This window comes from Carcharodon carcharias, chromosome 6, assembly GCF_017639515.1.
Source record: "Carcharodon carcharias isolate sCarCar2 chromosome 6, sCarCar2.pri, whole genome shotgun sequence".
Classification (NCBI taxonomy): Eukaryota; Metazoa; Chordata; class Chondrichthyes; order Lamniformes; family Lamnidae; genus Carcharodon; species Carcharodon carcharias.
In genome coordinates, this window is record NC_054472.1 from 107,047,212 (window position 1) to 107,070,781 (window position 23,570).

The 23,570-nt window shown below is 42.4% G+C and overlaps 1 protein-coding gene across 1 annotated transcript in view; it reads left to right on the forward strand.

Annotated features, from left to right (window-relative positions):
* LOC121279297 (peroxidasin homolog) overlaps nucleotides 1–23,570 on the forward strand; it is a 659,434-nt gene that overhangs the window by 603,842 nt on the left and 32,022 nt on the right. The window contains exons 19-21 of the mRNA XM_041190436.1: nucleotides 6,351–6,559; nucleotides 14,275–14,404; nucleotides 18,623–18,746. Coding sequence (XP_041046370.1) covers nucleotides 6,351–6,559; nucleotides 14,275–14,404; nucleotides 18,623–18,746 — 463 coding nt within the window. The remainder of the gene's footprint in view (nucleotides 1–6,350; nucleotides 6,560–14,274; nucleotides 14,405–18,622; nucleotides 18,747–23,570) is intronic.

Consider the following 23,570-nt stretch of genomic DNA (forward strand, 5'->3'; position numbering starts at 1 on the left):
GCAATCAATGCTTGTTAGAGCATAAAATGGCAGCTAGACTGTCGGAATCAGCAGGGATGTGTTCCCTGCCATCTTAAAAATTCAAGCCTAAAATATCAAATGACAAAACAGGATGTGTAATCAACCCACCATCCCTTTTGGGAGAAGGACTTTGAACTTGTACATGGTAAGGAAACCATTTTATTGCCTGCTTTGAAAATAACAGCAACAAGTTGTTCTGGAGACAGAGCACCATCAGAAAGCCATCAAGCCAGCTGCAAGTCATCAAAGTAGCCAAGGTAATAAACAGCAGCAGTTTGAAAGTGAGGGAAGGACCCCCCCCAACCTGTTCCAACTTCAATTTTACCTGAGAACCCACCTCTTAGAAATTGGATTATAAGAAGCCTTGCAGCTTACTGAGAATCCTCTGCTTTACAAGGCCTTTACTTCAAATAAAAGCATCAACTCATCTGAGAAACTACAGGCCTGCCATAAAAGAGACTGAGACAATCATAAATTGTAACTGTATTGTTTTAACTTAATCTGTACCTAATGTTTGTGTGTGTGATAATATGTGTGTGTTGGGTGGGTGAGATGTCTCATTTTAAATGTCCAGGACAAGTGTGTGATTATACATAACTTCCTTTGTTTTAAAATTCACAAAGCTTGCTGCTGGGATTACTTGAATTAGGACAATCGCTCTGAGGGTAGGAAAACACATACCTTTTACATGCAAACATATTGATCATGGGCAATAAAAAGGAACACATAAATTCTATCTGTGACATTTCTGAGATGCTTCTATGTAATCAGTCATGTCCCCATGGGAACATCTAATCACTAGTTGCCTTGCCAAAGTTAAAATGTAGCTTTCAAATGTAGTCACGTTCATACATGATGTTTTCAGATCTTTCTGGCTGCTGAAACCATACCTGAGATGAGGAGTAGATTTGAAGAAGGTGAGAATTGTAATCATAACATGGTAAATGTAGTCAGGAATAGTGCTAAATATCAAAACTAGATGCCAGACTACATTGAGCCTGGGCAGAGAAAATTATGAGGCAGAATTTAACATCAACAGTGCAGGTCACACTCCAGCCCACTTGGGCCCCACCCTGGATGCCTGGGTCCCTCTCCCCATCACCTTTGCTCCCTGGGCCCTGCTCCCCAGCACCTCTGCTCCCTGGGCCCCGAACTCACCATTGTTGATGGTTGCTGAACCTCCAATCACAGATTATTTCTCTCCCACATTTGCTAGTGAGCTTATCAGCAGCAAACATGGGAAAGAAAAGGCCTGTGATTGGAGGAGCAGCTCCATGCAGAACCTTCCATTCAAACTTGTTTGACCGGCATTTTGAAAAATGGTTCTGGGGACCTCATAAATGGGCTTGACAGGCCACAACCGGCCCACAGGCCATACATTGAACAAGCCTGAGCTAGAATGATGAGGTAGGTGGATACTGTAAGAGAAGTACCTGGGAATTAAGCATAGTTGCTGTACATATCTCGTGTATAAGTCTATTCTAAAAGCAGATTGTGTTATATGTAAGTATACAGATCAGATTTTTAAAATTCTTTCAGGACATCATGGGCGTCGCTGGCTAGGCCAGCATTTATTGTCCATCCCTAATTGTCCTTGAGAAGGTGGTGGTGAGCTTCCTTCTTGAACTACTGCAGTCCACGTGATGTAGGTACACCCACAGTCTTGTTCGGAAGGGAATTCCAGGATTTTGGCTCAATGACAGTGAAGGAACGGTCACATGATTCCAAATCAGGATACGAATTAGGTGCAGGAGTAGGTCACTTGGCCTATCGAGCCTGCTCCGCCATTCAATAAGATCATGACTGGAGTTGAGGTTACAATGAGATATATTGACCAGTGAAGATAGGCTTGCTGTGGACCGCAAGGTACTAGCGGGTTTTGCAGCCATAGGCCTGGATGAGATGTACCTCAGGCTGTTGAGGGAGGCAATGGAAGAGAAATCAGGGACCCTGGCAGTAATTTTCAAATCCTCTCTGGCCACAGGTGAGGTGCTAGAGGACTGAAGACTGCTACCATTGTCCCATTATTAAAAAAGGGAGGAAGGGATAGACCAGGAAATTACAAGCCAGTCAGCCTAACCTTATTGGCGGGGAAGTTACTAGAAAGAATTCTGAGGGGCATAATATATCTGCACTTGGAGAGACATGGATTAATCAGGAATAGTCAGCATAAATTTGTTAAGGGAAGGTTATGTTTGACAAATTTGACTGAATTTTTTGAGGAGCTAACCAGGGGTGAGGGTAATGCATTTGATGTGGTCTACATGGACTTAGCAAGGCTTTTGATTAAGGCCACTCATTGCAGACTGGGCAAGAAAGTAAGAGCCCATGGGATCCAAGGCAAAGTGGCACGTTGGACCCAAAATTGGCTGAGAGGCAGGAAGCAGAAGGTGATGATAGAGGGATGTTTTTGTGACGAATCCAGTGAGGTTCCACAGGGCTCAATGCTGGGACCCTCGCTGTTTATGGTGTACATAAATGATTTGGAATTAGATGTAGGGTGTATGATCAAGATGTTGGCGGATGACATGAAAATTGGTAGGGTGGTAAATAGTGAGGAGGATGGCCATAAACTGCAGAAGGATATCAATGGACTGCTCAGGTGGGCAGTGCAGGGGCAAATGGAATTCAACCTGGAAAAGTATGAGGTAATGCACTTGGGAAGGACTAACAAGGCAAGGGATTACACTATGAATGGTAGGACCCTGAAAAGTACTAAAGATCAGAGGGACATTGGTGTGCATATCCACAGATCCCTGAAGGTAGCAGGGCAGGTAGGTAAGGTGGTTAAGAAGGCATATGGGAAACTTGCTTTTATGAGCCGAGGCATAGAATACAAGAGCAGGGAGATTATGCTGGAACTGTATAAAATGCTGGTTAGGCCACAACTGGAGAACTGCATGAAGTTCTGGTCACCACATTATAGTATGTATTAAGGATGTGATTGCACTGGAGAGGGTGCAGAGGAGATTTACCAGGATGCTGCCTGGGCTGTAGGGTCTGAGCTATGAGGAAGGATTGGATAGGTTGAGGTTGTTTTCCTTGGAGCAATGAAGGTTGAGAGGGGACCTGATAGAGGTGTACAAGATTATGAGGGACATAGATAGGGTGCCTAGGAAGGCACTTTTTCCATTTGTAGGGGGTTCAATAACCAGGGGGCAAAGATTTAAGGTAAGAGATAGAAGGCTAAAAGGGGAGTTGAGGAGAAATGTTTTCACCCAGAGGGTGGTGGGAGTCTGGAACTCACTGCCTGAAAGGGTGGTTGAGTTAAAAACTCTCATAACATTTAAGAAGTATTTAGATATTCACTTGCATTGCCATAGCCTCCAGGGCTATGGGCCAAGCACTGGAAAATGGGATTTGCGTAGTCAGATCTTTGTTGACCGGCACAGACATGGCAGGCCAAATAGCCTCCTTCTGTGCTGTAAACGCGAATGACTCTATGAGTCTACCATGGTAGAGGATTCCCTGGCAGATTTCCCAACTACAAAACATTTATTAAACAAGGAAAAAGTGAACTATATTGCACCAGACAAAAAATATTGGAGAGATCTCAATACAAATACAAGAAAATGATTCAAACTCACACCATTCCTTTTCTCCCAGTAATACCTTTACAGACACAAAACCCCAGTGAAGATTTGCCACTATCTTAACACTAAGGCTTCTTGCTTGAGCTAGCCCAGTTGCAAAGAGTTTTCTTCCATTGCATTTCTGACCATTCACTTTCCCCTAGCTGATATCTTTCCCCGAGAGACCCAAAACCACACTCCAAACTCACTATTACTTCAAATGAAGAGCAACCACATAGGGGAGAATCTTCTCCCCATCAGCAGACCGGTTGGGAGCGGGCGCGGAGCCGATCGCCGTCCTTGATCAGCTGCATGCCACCATTTTATGTGGGTGGGCTGATTAAGGCCCGTCCAGCGCGATGCATGTACGCGTAAGAGTGTAGCAATCTCCCTGAGGCAAAGAGCTGCCTCAGGGAGATTAATGTCAGTTGTAAAGATGGAAAAAAAAAAATTAAATTATTCAGACATGTCCCCTCATGTGACATGTTTATGAATTATAATTAAAAATTTTATTTAATTAATGAACCCTTCATGAAACCTCGTCCCACCCATGGATGTGGTTTCATGAAAAATGCGAAGGCCGCCTGGGCTCTTCACCTGCCCGCCAACCTTAAGGTTGAATGGGCAACCCTGACAATTACAGGCCTTTGACAGTTCAGCGGGAACGCAGCTGACTCCAGTGCACGCCCGCTGAACAGAAGGTCAGGATGACACACGGTGACATCGGGATGCATGCCCGACATCACCACGCGTCATTTTACACGTCAGCATGCAGGACCCGCCCCCGCATGTTGAACAGAAGTTTCTGCCCATGAGTTCCCTAAACTCAGTCCCCAGCAGCCTTGCAGTATTCCTTATTAGAGAGCTTAGAACTCCTGTCTTCACTCTCTGACATAGACACCCCGAACTTATTTTCTGTTTTTCCCTGTGTGTCACTGCACCCCTGTTGCTAGGCAACAGCACATTTTTTTCTATTTTGTGTTTTTTGCCAAAATCTTTAAACTACTAACACCTTTGTAACCCATCTCTTCACTTCAAGGGTTGTAAATACTCATTAAAAATGCATGTATACAAACAAGTCTAGAAAACCTGACCTTTTTGCTAGGAGGCCCTCCAGACTTCTCCACACCAAGCTAAGAAGAAAAAAAACTAAGTGAAACTGAAACCGTGGGTAGAATCTTCAGCTCCACCCCTGCTCGCCGAGGTGTAAAATGATGTGGGTGACATCGGGCATGCATCCGCTGAACTGTCAAAGGCCTATTAAGTCCATTTAATAATCAATTAAATCATTGACCTGAGCTGCCTGTCCAACAGGCGGGATGAGGTTTCATGAATGTTTTTAAAGTGTTAGAAAAGTATAAGAAAATTTTTTATTAACATTAGTGGACATGCCCCAGCTTATGTGACAGTTTCACATGAGAGGCCATGTCCTTAAAATTTTTTTCTCCCTTTATTCAATGTTTTATACGTGAAAACAATCTCCTCAGGGAGATTTCTACGCTCTTTGGCGCGCATGCCTACTCCCCCCGCCTGCACAGGGAGTGTACAGCGCTTCTGGGTGCACGTCACGCTGGGCGGGCCTTAATTGGCCCACCCATATAAAATGGCGTCACACACCTGATTGGGGGGGCTGATTGACTGCGCGTCTGCCCGCATCCGCCCCCGCACAACCCCCCCGACAGGGAGAAAATTCTCCCCCATGTTCCACCGTTCTTAGCACACAAATATAAATATAAATTGAATAAAGTTATACAATGTTCCTGACACTTTGAGCAAGTGAAAGAGAAGAGGGGGAAAAGAAGAAAAATGGGGTGGTCTGTAATAGGGGTGAGGGTGGGAGAGACTAAATGATAAGAGGTTTCATGGTTCAAAAACTAAAGAGAGTGGCAATGGATAAAGTAAAGAAACAAAAGATGTGCCCAAACGAGGCCTGAAAGGCTGGATAGCAAATGTCCAAATGCAAAGTGAAGGGATTAAGAAAAAAACAAAAGAAACAACAAACCAACAAAAAAAGCACACAGAAAAATATGGGGCAGAGGTCATGATGCAAAATTATTGAGCTGCTGAACTGTTGAAAGGCAGTTGAACTGCCTTTATAGTGCCAGTTGTGGGCAGGGGGAGTATGTGCATTTCTCCCTGGCCCCACCAGCTACTCTGCCATACAAAAGCCCTGGAGATCAAGGTTTGGACCAACCCCCATCCCCCACCCCACAGCTCAAGACAATGGATCAGACATGCCTGGTGCTGTCGTCTGCTCCATGGTTCTTCCTGCCCAACTGGAAGCCAAGCCTGTCAATCAGGCTAATGGCTAGGTGGGTAACCTGTCAAGGGCAAATGATACATGCTGTTGTCAACAGCATGAGGATAAACCTGGATTTCAGCATTTCCCACCCAAATCTCTATCCCCATAATATGCCTCAGCTAATATCCAGGTCACATCTCTTCACTTTTATGATACTGGTTTTACATTGAGTTTTATTCTCCTGCAAATAATTTTTTAGTCAAATTTAAAGACTGTAGAAGAAGTAGCCCCCAAACGCTTGTGATAGAATGGGAATCCTATCTTCCAGTCACTGGAAATAAACAAAATTATTTATAAGTAAGATTCTGAAACAAAGCCCTGATAAGCTGCAGCTTTTAAAATGTTATACTGCGGATATTTGATTCAGGTAATGTTTAATTTGAATAACTGTTATGCTCTATGTGAAAATAAAATAATACTAAAAGCCACATGCTGCTTTTTATGTGCTATCCTAGGTTCTGGTATGAGAATCCAGGGGTATTTACCCCAGCTCAAGTAACACAGCTGAAACAAAGTTCTCTTGCGAGTGTGCTCTGCCACAATGGTGACGATATTCAGCAGATCCAGCCGGATGTCTTTTTAAAAGCAGAGTACCCTCAAGGATATGTAACCTGTGATGAGATTCCAAAAATTGATTTGCGATTATGGCAAGATTGTTGTGAAGGTCAGTTTAATCCAGTATAAATTAACATGGTTTGTACTGCTTCTAACCTTTGATTCATTTCTATTATTATTGGATCAGTAGGCAGGAAAAGAAAACCCAATTTACTTTCACAAGGAATACTGCCTAATGTCCTAGGGTTTTATGAGATTTACTAAATATCATATTTTTTCCCTGTCTCAGAAACTAGGGCTAGCTTGGATGTCTTTCAACTAAAGTATTGAGAACATTTTTCTTTACACCATTAAACATTTAAAAAATTACAAATCTGATTGACTTTGTTAGGGTTTCTTTGAACTTTTTAAAAACTATATCCTGAAACATATGCAGTTCAGTGAACGCTACCAATATACTAGGCTGAATTTTATCGCAATCAAAGAAGTCCTGCCATTGGACCAAAGGTAGGGGTTGAACCCACGCCAGTGGTTGGCAGGACCCTCAGATGGCATTTTGCAGACTGCAGCTAATTACCAGACCACTACCAGGACCGTCATCCAATTGAGAACAGTGGCATATCTCCCAGAGCTGCATGCCCAATCGAGGGGCTGGCAGCTCGCAGCCTAGGCAGCAGTAATGCCAGTGGTGGCCACTGCTTGAAGATGGGGTAAGCTCTTTTGCAGCAAACCAGGGAGAGGCAGGCTGGCCTCGTGAGGGGTGTACTTGGTGCGGGTGCAGCAGCAACTTAGCCGTGGAGGCAACTATTGCACCTAGGGGACCACTCTGTCAGCCATGGGTCAGCCATTAAGGGAGGTATGTGCCCCCCACCCCACTTCCCGGAAACCATGCTGGGAGACCACCAGGGTTTACCTTGTAGTCAATCAGCCTGGCAGCAGGCCCTCTCTATGCCAGTAAAATATCAATCTGGGTAGGAGGTGACCCTTAATTGGGCATTTAATTGTCTCAATTGGCTGCCCAGTAGGGTAGCCGCACCACTGATGTTCCTGTCGCTACTATTATGCTATGGCCATGGGAAGACATTAGGCCCCCCTCCTGACACCTTCCCCTCCATATTATCAACCCTTCTGCCTCCCAGCCATCTCAAAAGGGCCTGGTAAAATCAAGCCCCCTGTTTTAAATGACTAGTATTAAAATTTATCATTTGAAATGTCTAATGTATGGAAATGTATCTGTTTTGTTGTAATGCAATACTAGTAGCAGAGACCCAAAGTTTAATGGAAACTTTTCCATTGCAACACAATCTGGAATACACCTTAGGAAGACAGGATATTAATTACCTCAGGGGCACTGAGGCATTCCTACATTCCTCCCTTGTAATGTAGGGCTACATTTCAAAAGTACTTCATTGGCTTGTCAGGAAGATATAATAATTTTTATAATGTTATTGGAATTTATTGTAAGGTAGAGTAATAGTAGGGTCTGTGTCTTATGGGCCTGTGTGTGTGTTTGTGTTTGTGTGTGTGTGACTTAATTGAATTAAAGGCAGCTGGTCTGAAGGCTTTGATGTATCAGAAGATAAGCGAGGTTTGAAATGTTAAGTGGTTAAACATTAGAATGTGAGGTGTAAAGGGAACATTTGCATTTTTAAAGAAACCAGATCAGCTTCAATTCAAAAGAGGAGGTAAAATGTTTCACCTAGCCAGAAGTTAAAAAACAGTGGCCAGAATTTTCCCGTCGGCGATTTGGGAGCAGGGCCCGCTCGCTGACAGGAAAATGACGCGGGATGACTTTAGGAGGAACCCCCTTTAAATTTTTAGGAAGGCATGCTCAAAAGAGCGCACTTTGACAGATGGGGAGTCCCTCCAACCCCCGCACAGGCATAGCATAGCACTTCCTGTCGGGAAGGCCGTTAGGCGGGCCTTAATTGGCCCACCCACTCAAAATGGCGGCAGGCCCCGTTTCGGCGGCAGAGTTCAGCTGCCCACCTGCTGCCGAGCCGGTGGGCCCGCCCGCCAACCAAGAGCAAAATTCTGCCCAGTGTGTTTATTTTTCCCAAAGATTACTAGTAAAATTTGTACTATGATAGATTTTTATTATTAGAGAGGTCAAGTCCAAAGACATAATGAAACAATGGAAGTTTGCATTCAAAGGGGAAATCTGTATAAAGGAGATGAGGTTGTGTGTAGGAACGAAGGATTTCTAAGATCTAACAAGTGTGAAAAGCCTCCGGCCTCTTAGCCTCAAACTGTTGTCTACAAGAACTGAAGTTAAGAAAACTCACTTTGAATTCAACTGTTCAGGCTATCGTGTTACTTTGCCTGGAACTTTCAAAATCTATTATGTGTTTACTATTGCCTTAATGGAGGTGTAACTGGGAGTTAGGGGTTGTCATAGTAGTAATTTGTAAACCTATGTAAGTGTTTAAAATCCTTTTTTTTATTAATAAAGGTTTAATTTAGTTTTATAAGAAACCTATAAGGCCCTTTGGTCTAATTACTACTGAATTCAAAGCCCACATCTTGAAATACTTTTAATTCCAGATTTTTTTATTGAATTCAAATTCCACCATCTGCTGTGGTGGCATTCAAACCCAGGTCCCCAGAGCATTAGCCTGGGTCTCTGGATTACTAGTCCAGCAACAATACAACTACACCATTGCCTCCCCGGAGCATAGGGTTTAGATGCCTGAAGGCATGGCCAGCAACAGCATGACAAAGGAAGTGGGGCATGCTGAAAAAGCCAAAATCAAAGGAATGGAGAGTTCTTGGAGGGCTGCAGGGAGGGTATGAAGGAATTTGAATATGGGGATGACAGTGTTTAAACATAGCTTTGCTGGACCAGGATACATTTTAGGTCAGCAAGCACATGGGTGGTGAGTGAATGGAACTTGGTGAGTGTCTGGATACACAAGTTGAGTTATGGATGGGATTGTGTTTATGGAGGCCAGTCAGGAAAGCATTTTAGCGCCGAGTTTGAGGATAACATAAGCATGGAGAAGTATACTAACAGGGAGAGATAAAAAATTAATATCACAGGAAAAAATAGGAAATTCCTCCTTTTTGAAATAAATTCTATTGTGACTGATAATCTTCTAAAGTAAATTTAAGAACATAAATTTCTGTAGCCACAAGTATGTGACTTCCTCAGAGAACATATGATGGAGAAATTAGGAATGACAAACAAAACCTATTTCTAAAGATTTTTAATGCTACGAAAACAGATTTATTTGAACTGCACTTAAATGAGTTTAAAAAATAAGTCTCCATGATAACATTGTATCAAATATGATGACCAATTCTTCCAATTGATTTTCCTCCCTATTTAATGCTTGGTGATGCTTTTCTTAAAGATCCACTTTATAAAATACTACTGTGTGCTACCCTGCATTTTTGTGACTATTGATGCCCTATATCTGTCTGTATGCATACTTTAAGTATCGTGTTCGTATCTATTGTATGTGCCTTCTTTCGTTTTGTCTTTTATGCTATTGTGACTAAAATTTCCTGTCTGTTTCTCCAGAAGTGTGTCCTTCTGTTCCCTTACGTATTTGTTGTAAGCTCTTCTTTCAGGTCTTGCACCTAATGTTCGTGATTTACATAATCGCACATCACTGCTCATCCAGCACTACAATCGTATCTACCAACGTGTTCGTAATTACAAGAAGAGAGGCGAGTTTCTGTAAAATTTTCAACTCCTACAAAGTTTATGTGGTAGAGAGATGAACAGTGTTATGATGCTTCATTCAGTTAAGAATAACACATTAAAGCACCAAAGATTTACAACAACACATGTTAAAATTAAAATATTTTGAGATCTGAAGTATTTTTCTGTTATTCTGTGACAACCTAAGAAAAATCTCAGGGCTAACTTTCACCTTCACTGATTGGGCAGTTAACAAGCAGAGTGAGTCACTCATCCATTCTCCCTTTACATTTCCATTGGCTTCCACTCTGCCCATTTACCACTCAAGCTGTGATGGTGAAAATTACCCACTAGTTGTACCGCAATATTGTTCATGTGGTCCTGTCACTCATGAGGGAAATTTCATTAACGCTTACTTTATCCAATTGTGCCTGCACACTTTCTTTAGTGAAAATAATCTGCCATCCTTACCTGGTTTGGCTTTTATGTGACTCAGCCCCAAATTAAAGTGGCTAACTCTTAACTGCTTTTTGCGGTGGCATTGCAACTGCTAAAAAGCAATTTGCAGCAGTTCAAACAGGCCCATGACCATCATCTCAGGACAACTAGAAATGGGCAATAAATGCTGCCCTTGCTGGAGATATTCATATCCTGAGAATGGATAAGTTACAAAAATGCACTCTCACTAAAATATTTTCACTAAATAGCCAAAAGCATTTCTAGAAATGTCACTTCAAGAGATTGTAACTATTTCTACTAAATACCTTTGGCAACGTAACTGTTTAACTTATAATTAGCAAAATCTGGTTTATGATACTGTATCTGGTATAAAATTAAACTCATCTACATGGACTTTCTGCAAAGGGTTTGCTGATCTCTCTGCACTTCATCCGTTTCTGCAGCATTTTAATCAAAGTCATGCAGGAATTCAGGATAACTCATAAGGAAGTTCTACCCCAGTATATTATAAGATAATACACAAACCTCAGGCACCTACAAAGATAATAATCCCATCTCAAACTTTAGTTGATATCTGGAACTGCCCTAGCTAAATTCTTGAGGTTTCTATCATCTTACCCCTACCCCTCAGTGAAACGAATGCCTTATAATTCAATACCTAGGATTCAATTTCATACTTTGAGTGAGAATTTATACTTTAAGCATTTGTAATTCAAGGATGCCTAAAGAACAAGCACAGTGAAATTTAAAAACTATCCTATACATATGCAAGCTTAATATAGCAATGAAAATCTTTCCTTCAATGAATTGATTGCTAAACATGTACAGTGAAGCTGTGCTGTTCACTTGACTCATTTGCACTTCCAGGTTTGCGGGAGCCTTTTTACCAAATGCGTCAGCAACTCTTAAGACTGTCTAAGCTGGTGACTTATCTCGAGGAGACAGTTTCAAAACCTGTTGTTCGAGGCGAGTCTTTTTAAAAACGTGATTGAAAAAATATTGTTTCAATACTCACATTTTATCAAAGGCAACAAATGCAAATGTATAAAAGCAATACTATTCGGAAGCATTTGAATTCCATGTCGGGCATCTTCGATATGGAAATCAAAGATCTACTTCAATGCAGAACATACTTAAAATATGATATATTTCTGTCATATTTATATAATTAATTTTGAAATGCATCTTCAATCCTTTCAAAAGACCAAAAACTGATTTGTCAGTTTCTGCTGAAAGTAATACAAATTTCTGACTGCTATTAATTGTGAGCAATCTTTTATAAGTCTAGAATAGGCTAGGAAGTAACACAGAGCTTGTTTCAGTTAAAAAGAAAGTCTGAAATATAAACTGATCAAAATTCTGATTATGTTTCTTTTGCTTACAGCATAGATATATTTCAACAAGTTAACTAATAAGGGAAAACCTAAGAATGTAGAAAATGAGGCTGATGTACTCCAGAGTTCTCTTCATTGTTGTGCAAACATCTAAAAGCTTTTAGTGAAGTGCAGATAAACATCAAGATTAATATGTTAAATACTTCAAAAGCACAATGTTCATGCAGAGTACATTCAGAAACTGAAATTGAATCTTTTGATTAGAAGTGAAGAGTTTAGAGATTACTCTAAATTGGTTTCACCTGATTGCAAAACAGCCATTAGTAAAATACCTTTTCAGACTGAAACAAAATAAACTCAATTTTTAGCTGGAGCCTGTATATTAACAGCTACATGCCTTTTCACTAAAATGCATGTCTGTGTTCAACTGTCTGTCACTGTTGGATTCTTATGTGCTTGTTTTCTAAAGCTGGTTTCAATGTTGCATTGCTGGGGATTACAGTATGAAAATCAACATTTCCATTCAAGACTGTTTTGAAATTAATTTTATGCTTGGATTACCTTTAATATAACTAAATCTCCAACAGCAAATGCCAGAAATACTCAGCAGATCCAACAACATCTGTGGAGAGAGAAAGGAGTTAAAGTTTGAGGTACATCATAACTGGAAAAAGTTAGGGAATTAATAGGCTGTAAGCAAGTACAGAGTCGGAGAAAAGGTTGAGGGGGGAAGAATGAAAGGGAAGGTCTGTGTTAGTGTGGAAGGCAGGAGAGATGAAATTACAACAAGGTTTCATGGTGCAAGGCAAAAGGGCTGGTAATGGGACAAGTAAAGAAACAAAAAGTAGATCTAGAGGAGTTGTAAATTACCCCAGCAAAAAAAAAAATGGGAGCAATGGATATGATCTGTCTTTTGGACATCTGGGGCAGCATTTTTCAGTCGATGTGCGGGGTGGGCCCAACACGCCGGTGCATAAAACGGTGCACGATCACATCAGGCATGCGTTCCGATGTCATTGCGCAGTCCCGTGATATTTCGTTTGGTGGGCGCAGGCCAGAGTCAGCTGCGCACCCACCGAAATGTAAACAGTCTATTGGGGCCATTAAGAAATTAATTGAAGTACTTGTTAAAGCTGCCCATCCAACCTTACGGTTGGCGGGCAGGCAAAAAGGCCTAGCGGCCTTCGCGTTTTTTAGGAAAACTCATCCACAAGTGGGATGAGGTTTCCTAAAGCTTTTATTTAATAAATGAAAGTTTTTTTCACAAATATAAAAACATGTCCCATTTTGACCCATTTATTTAATTTTTTCCATATCAATTCAATCTCCCTGCATCCCATGAGTTTTCAAAATTCACCATATTCTGACCCTACTTTGCAGCAAACCAGAGGTTGACACACCTGCCCCCTTCCCCCACATACCCCTAGAACTGGAGGCTGATCAAAATTAGAATAAGGACTATAGCAGCAAAGCAAGCTGACTATAGAAAATGTCACCAGTCTCAGCAGTTAGGATGTCAGGAAGGTGCAAAGCTGACAGCATCAGCTTTCCCCCAAAGTGGAAAACCTTGCTTATGGTTTTTATGTTTCTATTCAACTGGGCTCCTTATTTCAAGGCAAACAGCATTTGCATAATGCCAGAGATTAGAAGTTATACTGTAATAACATCTGTTTTATATTTTTGTTTACTCTACAAGCAGTATGGATTTTGGGCACTGGTAGCAACAATTCTTTGTATGAAGCAAATAATTAGACTTGCTAACCCTTTTACTGTTTTAATTTTAAAAGTTCTAAAATTCTCTTTAAGGTTATAGTATTATTATTTGTACCCTCCACTGGCCTGTGAATAAGCCCGGAATTTCCTCAGAGCTGCTCCGCTCCACCACTGTAACTTTACTGGAAGTGCGCTACAAGCCAATATAACCTGTGTAAATAGGGCTTCCACCACATCTCTGATAGTTATGGCATCGAAGCTGGAGCTACTCCAAGGAAATTCCCAGTGGTACGAATAGATTGAGAGCTTTATGCCTTCAAAGAATGAGTTTCTCCTTGTTTTGGTCTTGAGGTACTATTTGTAAAAGTTGCATTGCAATGTTTTCAAATTTTCTAGCATGCAAAGAAAACTACCTAATTTGGAAAGTGTATCGCACATTTGATACACTTGGAAGCCAGTAAAAGAAGTGTGAGGTGATCTTTTCATAATGCAGTAAATTTTGTATGAAATATTTGGCTTAGTCCAAATATAGTAATATGATATTTATGACAGTACAAAAGGGATATAGAGTTGGGTGTTTAGGGGCGACCCCTGGTATGGAGAGATAAACACGTTGCTGGCAATGAAAGATATCTTACAGTACTTCAAAATGAACTCTGTTTGTTTGTGCAGATTGTAGAATAAGAGAACAGTCTAATGCACTTTCACACCAGTTCCGCAGCAAACGTTCATCAGAGTTCAGTTATCCAGAAGATAAGAATACAAGGGATGCTGCACCAAGGTCTGATAAACAACAAGGAAGGTATGTAGCTTATAGATGGAGATTCTGAAAGATGGTATTTGAGGGGAGGCAATTAAAGTAAATAATGAAGCACCAACCAATAGTCTGATTCCGCAACATGGTTTTGAACCAAAAAATAGTCCCAAATGGGATAAAATATAGTTCTGTCATCAGCAATTTACTCATGTGAAAGACCACATTATATCACTTGTACCCTTGCCAGTTGCAAATTGTGAACATTACATACTGAGATTTTGGGCAGAATTCTCCCCCCTGTCCGGGGGGAAGCTCAGGAGCGAGTGTGCCTCCGTTCGGCACCCCCAATTGGGGGCGCACTGCCATTTTACGTGGGCAGGCCAATTAAGGCCCGCCCAGTGTGGCATCCACCAGGAAGCACTATGCACTCCCTGTGTGCATGTGAAAGAGAGCCCTCATTTCCTTGAGGCTAAGTGTTGCCTCAGGGAGATCGGCGCCAAATTTAAGAATGTTAAATATAGAAAAATAAAATTTCCCTGACATGTCCCCTCATATGACACTGTCACGTGAGTTGAGACATGTCCATCACTTTTAATTAAACTTTTATTAAATTTTTAAAAACCTACATGAAACCTCATTCTGGCTGTGGATGGGTTTCATGCTTTTTCTGAAGCCCGCCAGGGCTCCTGGTCTGCCCGCCAACCTTTAGGTTGGATGAGCAGGTCCTTTAACTAGTTCAATTAGTTTTTAAATGGCCTCAATAGGCCATTGGCAGGATGGGAGTTCCACCCGACGTCATCCTGCGTCATTTTACGCAGCAGCGAGCGGGCCCCGTCCCCGCTCGCCGACCTTAATATCCTGCCCAATTGCATTCACACTGTTGAGGTGGCCTAGTTTTGTGATGAATACAAAAGAATATTTTGTTAATTATATTAAATTACAATAAGACTGAAGACCCTTGTTGGTGCATGGTGTTGGGCTAAAAGATAAAAGATATATGAGGTAAATAGATACCATGAGAAAGGCAATTGGGAAAGGCATGGTAAATGCTAGTATCAGATAAGACATTGTCTGAAGGTTCCAAAACAATGACTACTCAATGAAGAATTTATTTTCGTTTGTTGGGAAATACTGAGCAAGGTTCCAATAGACTTTATGCTGGGACTTTTGTTTCCAATTTGTATTTACAGAAACTTAATGCAAAAAAGCCAAATTTGAAAATGATACCACGCTGAGAGGGACAATTGGTTTGGCGGAATCCACTCAGAAATGCCAATGAGTGGAATAAAATTTGTAAATGGGAGGAACAATGGCAGATGGCATTTAATGCATACAAGTATAAAGTACTACACATGAGAAGAAAACTGATCAACACATAGGATGGAATCTTGTGCCCTCCCACTGGCAAGTTTGGTGGTGTGGAGCATTTAATTGGTCGAGAGGATGACGGGTGGGGGCCCTGCTACCTTCCCACCTTCACCCCAATTAAGTGCATGGTGGAAAGGCCTGTGGAAGGCTTTCCTGGCCCACGGTCAATTGAGCCCTTTAAATGGGCAATTAATACACACTTAAGGGCCTCATCCCAATGCCACTGGTATTTACCCAGAGCAGATGGAGGGCTCGACATATGAGAAGCACAACAGGCTCCCTGGGGAGCAATGACTGAAAAGCATTGTGGCAGGGGGGAGAGGTGGGGTGGGATGGGTGTAGAATTTGAATTTTTATCACCAGGTAAAAAATGGGCAATAGCAATTCAGTGGCCATTTTTATACCCCATCCTATTCTCATTTCCATTGTCTTCACTGGAAATTATAATCAGGGACAGTGTAAAGCAGCTGGTCGACTCATCTTGACCTATTTTCTGTCTGGTGATTTTAAAAAATTCCCCTTCTATTTTTTGAGCCTGAAAATGAGAAGTATAAGAAGTAATCATATAAAGCTGTATAAAATAGTTTAAGAAATGGAATATGTTAGTCTGAAATATTAATTTAGATTAAATTGTGTTCAGGGAAAGTAGGCACAGGTTCTAATTATTAAAAGCTAAATTTAGGATTAATGTCAGGAAATTCTTTTTTACACAAAGAATGATTATTGTATGAATAAACTTCCAGTTGGAGAAATGGAGGCACCAGTCTTGGAATTCTTAAAGAAATAATTGGATGCTAAAATGAGGAGATGCTATGATCTCTCTAGATTGAGGAATGAAGATGGACTGAATGGCCTTCCCCATCCATAATTATAACACAATCCTGGGAATGAACAATAAAAGGTAGTAGGCTGACCTAGAGCACAGAGAAAAGCTGCTTATTAATGAGAAAATGGTTACAATGTATATTTTACTAAAGACTGACGTGGTAGTGGGGAGAGAAACATAGAAAATAGGAGCAAGAGGAGACCATTTGGCCCTTCCAGCCTGCTCTGCCATGCAATATGATCATGGCTGATCCTCTATCTCCACACTATACTCACATGGTCTCCCCATACCCCTTGACACCTTTACAGTCCAGAAATCTATTTCCTTCTTAAATATATTCAGTGACTTGGCCTCCATGGCCCTCTGTGGTAGAGAATTCCATAAGTTCATCACCCTGTGAGTGAGGAATTTTCTCCTCATCTCATTCTAAGTGGTTTACCCCGTATCCTGAGACTGTGACCCCTTGTTCTAGACACCCCAGTCAGAGGAAACAACATCCCTGCATCCAGTTTACCCAGCCCTGTCAGAATTTTATATATCTTCCTGAGATCCCGTATCATTCTTCTAAACTCCAGTGAATACATATGTAATCGGCCCAATCGTTCCTCATATGACAATCCTGCCATCCCAAGAATCAGGCTGGTGGACTTTCAGTGCACTCCCTCTATGACAAGTATATCCTTTCTTAGGTAAGGAGACCAAAACTGCACACAATACTCCAGGCGTGGTCTTACCAAGGCCCTGTACAGCTGCAATAAGACTTCCTTGTTCCTGTACTTAAGTCCTCTCGCAATGAAGGCCAACATACAATTTGCCTTCTTAACTGTTTGTTGCATCTGCATGCTTACTTTCAGTGATTGGTGTGCAAGGATACCCAAGTCCCTTTGTACATCAACATTTCCCAATCTTTCACCATTTAAATAATACTCTGCCATTTTGTTTTTCCTACCAAAATGGATAACTTCATGGCTATCCACATTATACTGCATCTGCCATGTATTTTTCCACTCGCTCAACCTCTCTAAATTACCTTGAAGCCTCTTAACACCCTCCTCACCACACACATTCCCACCTAGTTTTGTGTCGTCAGCAAACTTGGAAATATTACATTTGGCTCCCTCATCCAAATCATTGATGTATATTGTAAATACTTGGGGCCCAAGAACTGATCCCTGCGGTACCCCACTAGTCACCGTCTGTCATTCCAAAAAAGGCCCATTTATTCCTACTCTCTGCTAACCAATTCCCAATCCATACCAATATATTACTTCCAATCCCATGTGCTTCAATTTTACACACTAACCTCTTATGTGGGACTATCAAAAGTTTTCTGAAAATCCAAATAACCACATCCACTGGTTCTCCCTTATCTATTCTGCTAGTTATGTCCTCAAAAACCTCCAATAGGTTGGTCAAGCATGGTTTCCCTTTCATAAATCCATGTTGACTTTGTCTAATCCCGTTGATATTTTCTAAGTGTCCTGCTATCACATCCTTTATACCAGACTAGCATTTTCCCTACTACTGATGCTAGGGATGTTACATTTGGCTTCAGCATCTAAGTTCTAGAGAGGCAGAAAGCCAGCTTACTGGAAGATCATATTTAGGAACATCAGATGAGGAGCAAGCCAAGCTGAATTTGGATGCCCCACGCAGCTGACCATTACTGTTCAGATTCACAAACATTGTAGGACTGCTGGCATCTGATTATCACAACATAGAATAAGGTACCACCTCCAGGAGAAAAGAGGTGGGCAAGAAAACTAACCCAATGAACAGCTGCAAAGGAAAAAAAATGGTGGTCAGTCAGTTTGAAAAAGAGCCATGCAAAAAAGTGAATATTTTGGCTATTTCAAAAAAAGCATATAGGCATGTATGTTTGATTTGGAGTTTTTCAGGAGAAAAAATAATACTCCTTTTATTTTGTTAGCTCATCTGAGAACCTATATTTTAAAAAAAACTAAATTTCATTTTAAGAATTCACTGACTATAATGTACCCATTTCATTGTTTCTTGACTATAACCATTTCTTTGTATGTTAAATGATTAACTCTTTTTATGAATACCAGGTACAAGCAAGACTTCAGTGAATTTTTGAACTCAACAGTTTTTCCCAGTAATCACGAGGCTCCTCAGGATTTCAACAGTTTTGTGGTGGAAGTGCAAAAGACTATCACTTCCCTTCGGACCCAGGTTTGAAATACAATCTAAAGCATGGTTATTATGCCAGTACATTTAGATATAGCCGCAGACTTATCCCAGATGTATATTATCTGATGGTGAGCGACACATATTTTGTTGAAAAAACAAGTAGATAATTTTAACTTACCTGTCCATTGGAGTCAATGAAAAGTAATATTGTCCTGCGTGTACAATAGGCAGTGACCTAATGCCATTAGTTTCCTGCCGGGGGATCAGGTTGAAAACGAACTCCCACAAGTGTGTATTTAACAGCTGCCAAACACGATAAGATTTTATGGCAAGCTGCTATCTACTTAAAATTCAAAGTCACTAATACAAATGATCTGATAATTAATATTTACAGCATTAAAATCCTACATTTTTATTTAAGAAATTAAGAATGTATTCTCAATGAAAACCACAATAAAAATTCTGATAGTCTGTCCAAACATGATATTACCAGAGGACAAGAGGCTAAACATAGTGGTGGTAAAAGAAGCTTAAACAGAAATGAGGAAATAAATCTTAAAAGAAGAACTCTTCAATGCAAGAGAAGACATTGCAGGAGCAAAGCTTCTTTTTACTGTTACTCTGGCAACAGTATATTGACCATAAAGGAAATTATCTGGCCCTGATAGAGAAAGCATGCCTTTGGAGGCTCCAATTCCCCATGGAAGCAATGAAAAGTTGTGTAATGTGCTACAGGAGGACAAGCAGCTGAATTCCAGGGCATTTCAGCAGTGAAGTTAAGAACTGCCTTAAAAAATATTTTCATTGAGGTTATTCCAGACTACTTGGGCTGAACAGTCTGTTTCTGTGTTGTGATTTCCAATGAAATTCTTTCCAAGGAGCCATTGGGGACATAAGGAAAACCAATCAATCTGCATTGCATCACTGCATAAAACAGGTGACTTATGCGTTGTTTGCCAAAGCAAGAATTGATCACTTCCACCATGAGAAACAGAACATCAGAATGCAGAGCCTTTGTTTATTTTTTGAGTGATACGATTTCCAAAGTTTTGGGTGTCATTCATGGCTTCATAAAATCTTTCTTACCTCCTGCACATAGAAGTATTTTACAATTGAACAAAGAAGACTTATATTCCTTCCAGATTCAGGTCTCGGTGTCAAATGTTTCACGTATTAGGGGATTAATGAATTAATTGATAAGTTTACTGAATGAATGAATGAATAGAGAAAGGAAGAATGAAAGAAATAGGAAGATTCTTATTCTTGGCCTGTGTATGACTATTGGCTACCATAGTACCTTTTAAAAAGTACCTGGATCGGTACCTTAAGTGCTGTAAGCTGCGGGGCTATGGGCCGGGTGCAGGAAGGTGGGATTAGAAAGGGCACCTGTGTCTCCTTGGGCTGACATGGAAAAGATGGGCCGAATGGCCTCCTTCCATGCTGTAACTTTTCTATGGTTCTATGGTTCTAGCTCTTGAATTGAGAGCACCCTTTCTTCATGTATAGTCAATGGATGCAAGTTAAAAGCACCCCCTCTGGTTTGTATCTTTAAGCAAGAACAAAAAGTTACATGACTATAAGAACCCAAGCTTTCTAACCTCCCAGTCATCTGAGTTCATAAACATGCATGCAGGTAGCTCATGTTGCCAGTGAACAAAAAAAAGGAAATATGTTTATATAGCACCTTTCATGACCTTAGGAAGTCCCAAAGTGCTTTACAGCCAATTAAGTACTTTTGACTTGTATTCACTGTTGTAATGTAGGAAACAGCAGCCAAAATGCACAAAGCAAGGTTGCACAAACAGCAGTACTCTATCATAATAACCAGATAATCTGCTTTAATTATATTGGCTGATGGATAAATATTGGCCTGAACATAAAGGAAAACTATCCTCCTCTTCTTTGAAACAGTGCCATGGAATATTTTAAGTTCACCTAAGAGGGAAGACACGGCTTTGGTTTAACATTTCATCTGAAAAATAGCACCTCTGACAGTCCTCACTAGAGGATTGGATTAATAGTCTAGATTTTGCGCTCAAATCGCTGCTGTAATATTTGAACCCACAACCTCCTGATTCAAAGGCAAGACTGCTACCATGGGCGATAGCGCGCTGAGTGCTCCTATTTTTCAAAATTAATGAACAACATTAAAAGCAAATTTCTATGATGGCAATGGAGTATGGACTATAGCAACGTAGGCTGTGATTAATTAAAATAATGCACATTTGTCCCCTGTGATATTGGACCAAGGTAAAGGTGAACTGCAGTTGGCATTCTTCATAAGGTTGTATGCTAAATTACTTAAACTGCAAGCACACTTACATTGGCAACTTCCCTGAATCCTGTTTTTTTTTCCCTCATGACTTTTGTGTGCGGGAAACATGCTCTTTCATTTTGCTAAATATTGGACATTTGTCAATACCAGAAACTGCCACCCAACTCCTAAGAGGACCACCCATTTTTGCAGGACCTCATGAAGCAAGATGTCCAAAATTGCTTTCTCAAAAAAAAAACATGGGGTGGAATTTTCTAAGCTCGCTGGTGGCGGGCGTGATATGTGGCATGTGCGGAAAATATGACACGATCTGCTTCACAACGGCATGAAGGCAGGTCGCAATCACCCGCTGAGCTCGCCCCCGGCAGGCCGCATTTCCTGCCATCGGTCAGAAGGGAGCTAATTGTAATACATTAGCATATAATCAAAAGGCCATCCCGCCAGGCTCTTGGAACCCCATCACATCGGCGCGAAAGCACACCGACGTGTTTCACAACAGCACACAGGTGACGTGTACTTGGTGGCTTTCACTTTGGGGGACCTGAGGTGAGTGAGCAGCAGCGTTCACCACAGCTCGCCCATTGTTTACAGGCCTCAGGGGCGCCGGGGGGGTGGAGCCAACAGATGCCTAGCCACAGAGGAGACTGCTGACGGTGGTGTCCGGGGCAAGTGCTGGCCTGCCTTAGAGGAGACTGCTGTCGGTGGGGTGGGGGGGTGAGTGTCAAGTGCTGCCCTGGCGCTGCATCCCACGCACAAACAATCAAGGTGTGGGACAGGGTAAGCGAGGGAACTGGCCACGCATTAGGGACACCTGTATAAACTGACCATGCCTCTCCAACTGAGACAGATCAGGTGCAGTCACATTGATATGATTGGGATCGGGCTCCTAGCCCATGCAAGCAATGTAGAGGCATCAAAGGGCCACCAAGCTCTCCACACCTTATCGCACCCCCGCCCCCACCCCCCCAGCCCCGCCCCCCAGCACAGACTTAGAGTCCACCACCACTTTATTGGACGGCGGAGCAGTTGGACTGCACACGTTGTACAATCTCCTCGACAATGCTGGCCATGTAGCAGTCACTGCTGGAGATGCTCACAGCTCCTTGCAATCTCAGCACCCCAGTTTACCAGTGTCCCCCAAGTTTCAGATCAACAGGGCAGCCATGCAGCGCACTCATCTCTGGCCATACGAGGGGTGACCAGCACGCTCCAGGAAGCATTAAGGGGCAGTCACACAGGGCCAGGAAAGGATGCTAAGTACAGCCATGATAACCATGCCTCTCTCTCTTTCATGCTGCAGGATGACCACATCAGGATCATGGATCCTGGTGACCTAGCTGTATGCCTGATGGCCTGCAGAGACATTAGAAGATGGAGGAGAGAGTGATTGAGGCACCTGGTCGCACAAAGGCAGGAGCAACAACCTCATGAAGAAGGGGCAGCAGGGGCTCCCGCACACGCTTCTTATGAGCGACAGTGAGCCGTGGCTGGTTGGCACTTAGCGACACCCAGGGTCTGTAGACGCTGCCTGTCATTCCTGCAGATGACTGAGAACCAGTGTCACCAACAACTGCGCATGTCTAGGGACCTGGGGCCTCACATCTGCACACATACTGCAGGACTTGGCATCAAGGGGACTTGGAGGGCATCCACTGCCAATGGCTGTGAAAGTGACCATGCGGCTCAATTTCTATGCCAGTGGCTCCTTGCCAGACTCCACAGGTGACCTCTGTGGGATTTCACAATCTGCCGCCCACAAATTCATCCATGAGGTCACGGATGTCATCTTCTCCATGGCACACAATTCTGTGCATTTTGCCTGGGACCGGGACAGCCAGGATGCAAGGGCCACTGCATTTGCACTGATCTCAGGATTCCCACAGGTGCAGGGTGCGATTGATGGCACTCATGTGGCACTCAGGTCTCCATCACTACACTCGGTGGACTTCATCCACTGCAAGGGCTTCCACTCACTGAACGTACAGCTGCAATGTGACCATCAGATATGCACACTGCAGGTGTGTGCACAGTTTGTGGGAAGTGTGCATGATGCCTACATTCTGAGTTGCTCACAGATCCCTGCAGCCTTCCAGGGTCCACAGAGGCTGCAGGGTTGGCTCCTTGGGGAAAAGGGCTACCCAGTGAGGCCGTGGCTGATGACACCCGTGCAGCAGCCTCAAACTGCAGCAGAGTGATGGTGTAATGAGGCTCATGCAGCAGCTCACAACTTGGTGGAGCAGACCATCAGGATGCTGAAAATGCGGTTTAGGTGCCTGGACCAGTCTGGTGGAGCCCTGCAATATAGTCCGCAGAAGGCGTCACACATCGTCATCGTCCGCTGCGTCATTTGCAACCTGGTGCTGCAACAGGGAGAAGAGCTGGCTGAGGAGGAGATGGAGGAGCTGCACGACTCTTCCGACGAGGAGGATGTTGACAGGGATGAGAATGAGGGGGTCCTCAGTGGTGGCGATGAAGAGGATGAGGCTCTCACACTGGCAAGATGAGGCAGGCGTACTTGGGAGGCCCATATAGCTGCCAGATTTGTGGAGGATGATGACGACATGCAGTGAGGTGTCCCCGTAGATCCTCAC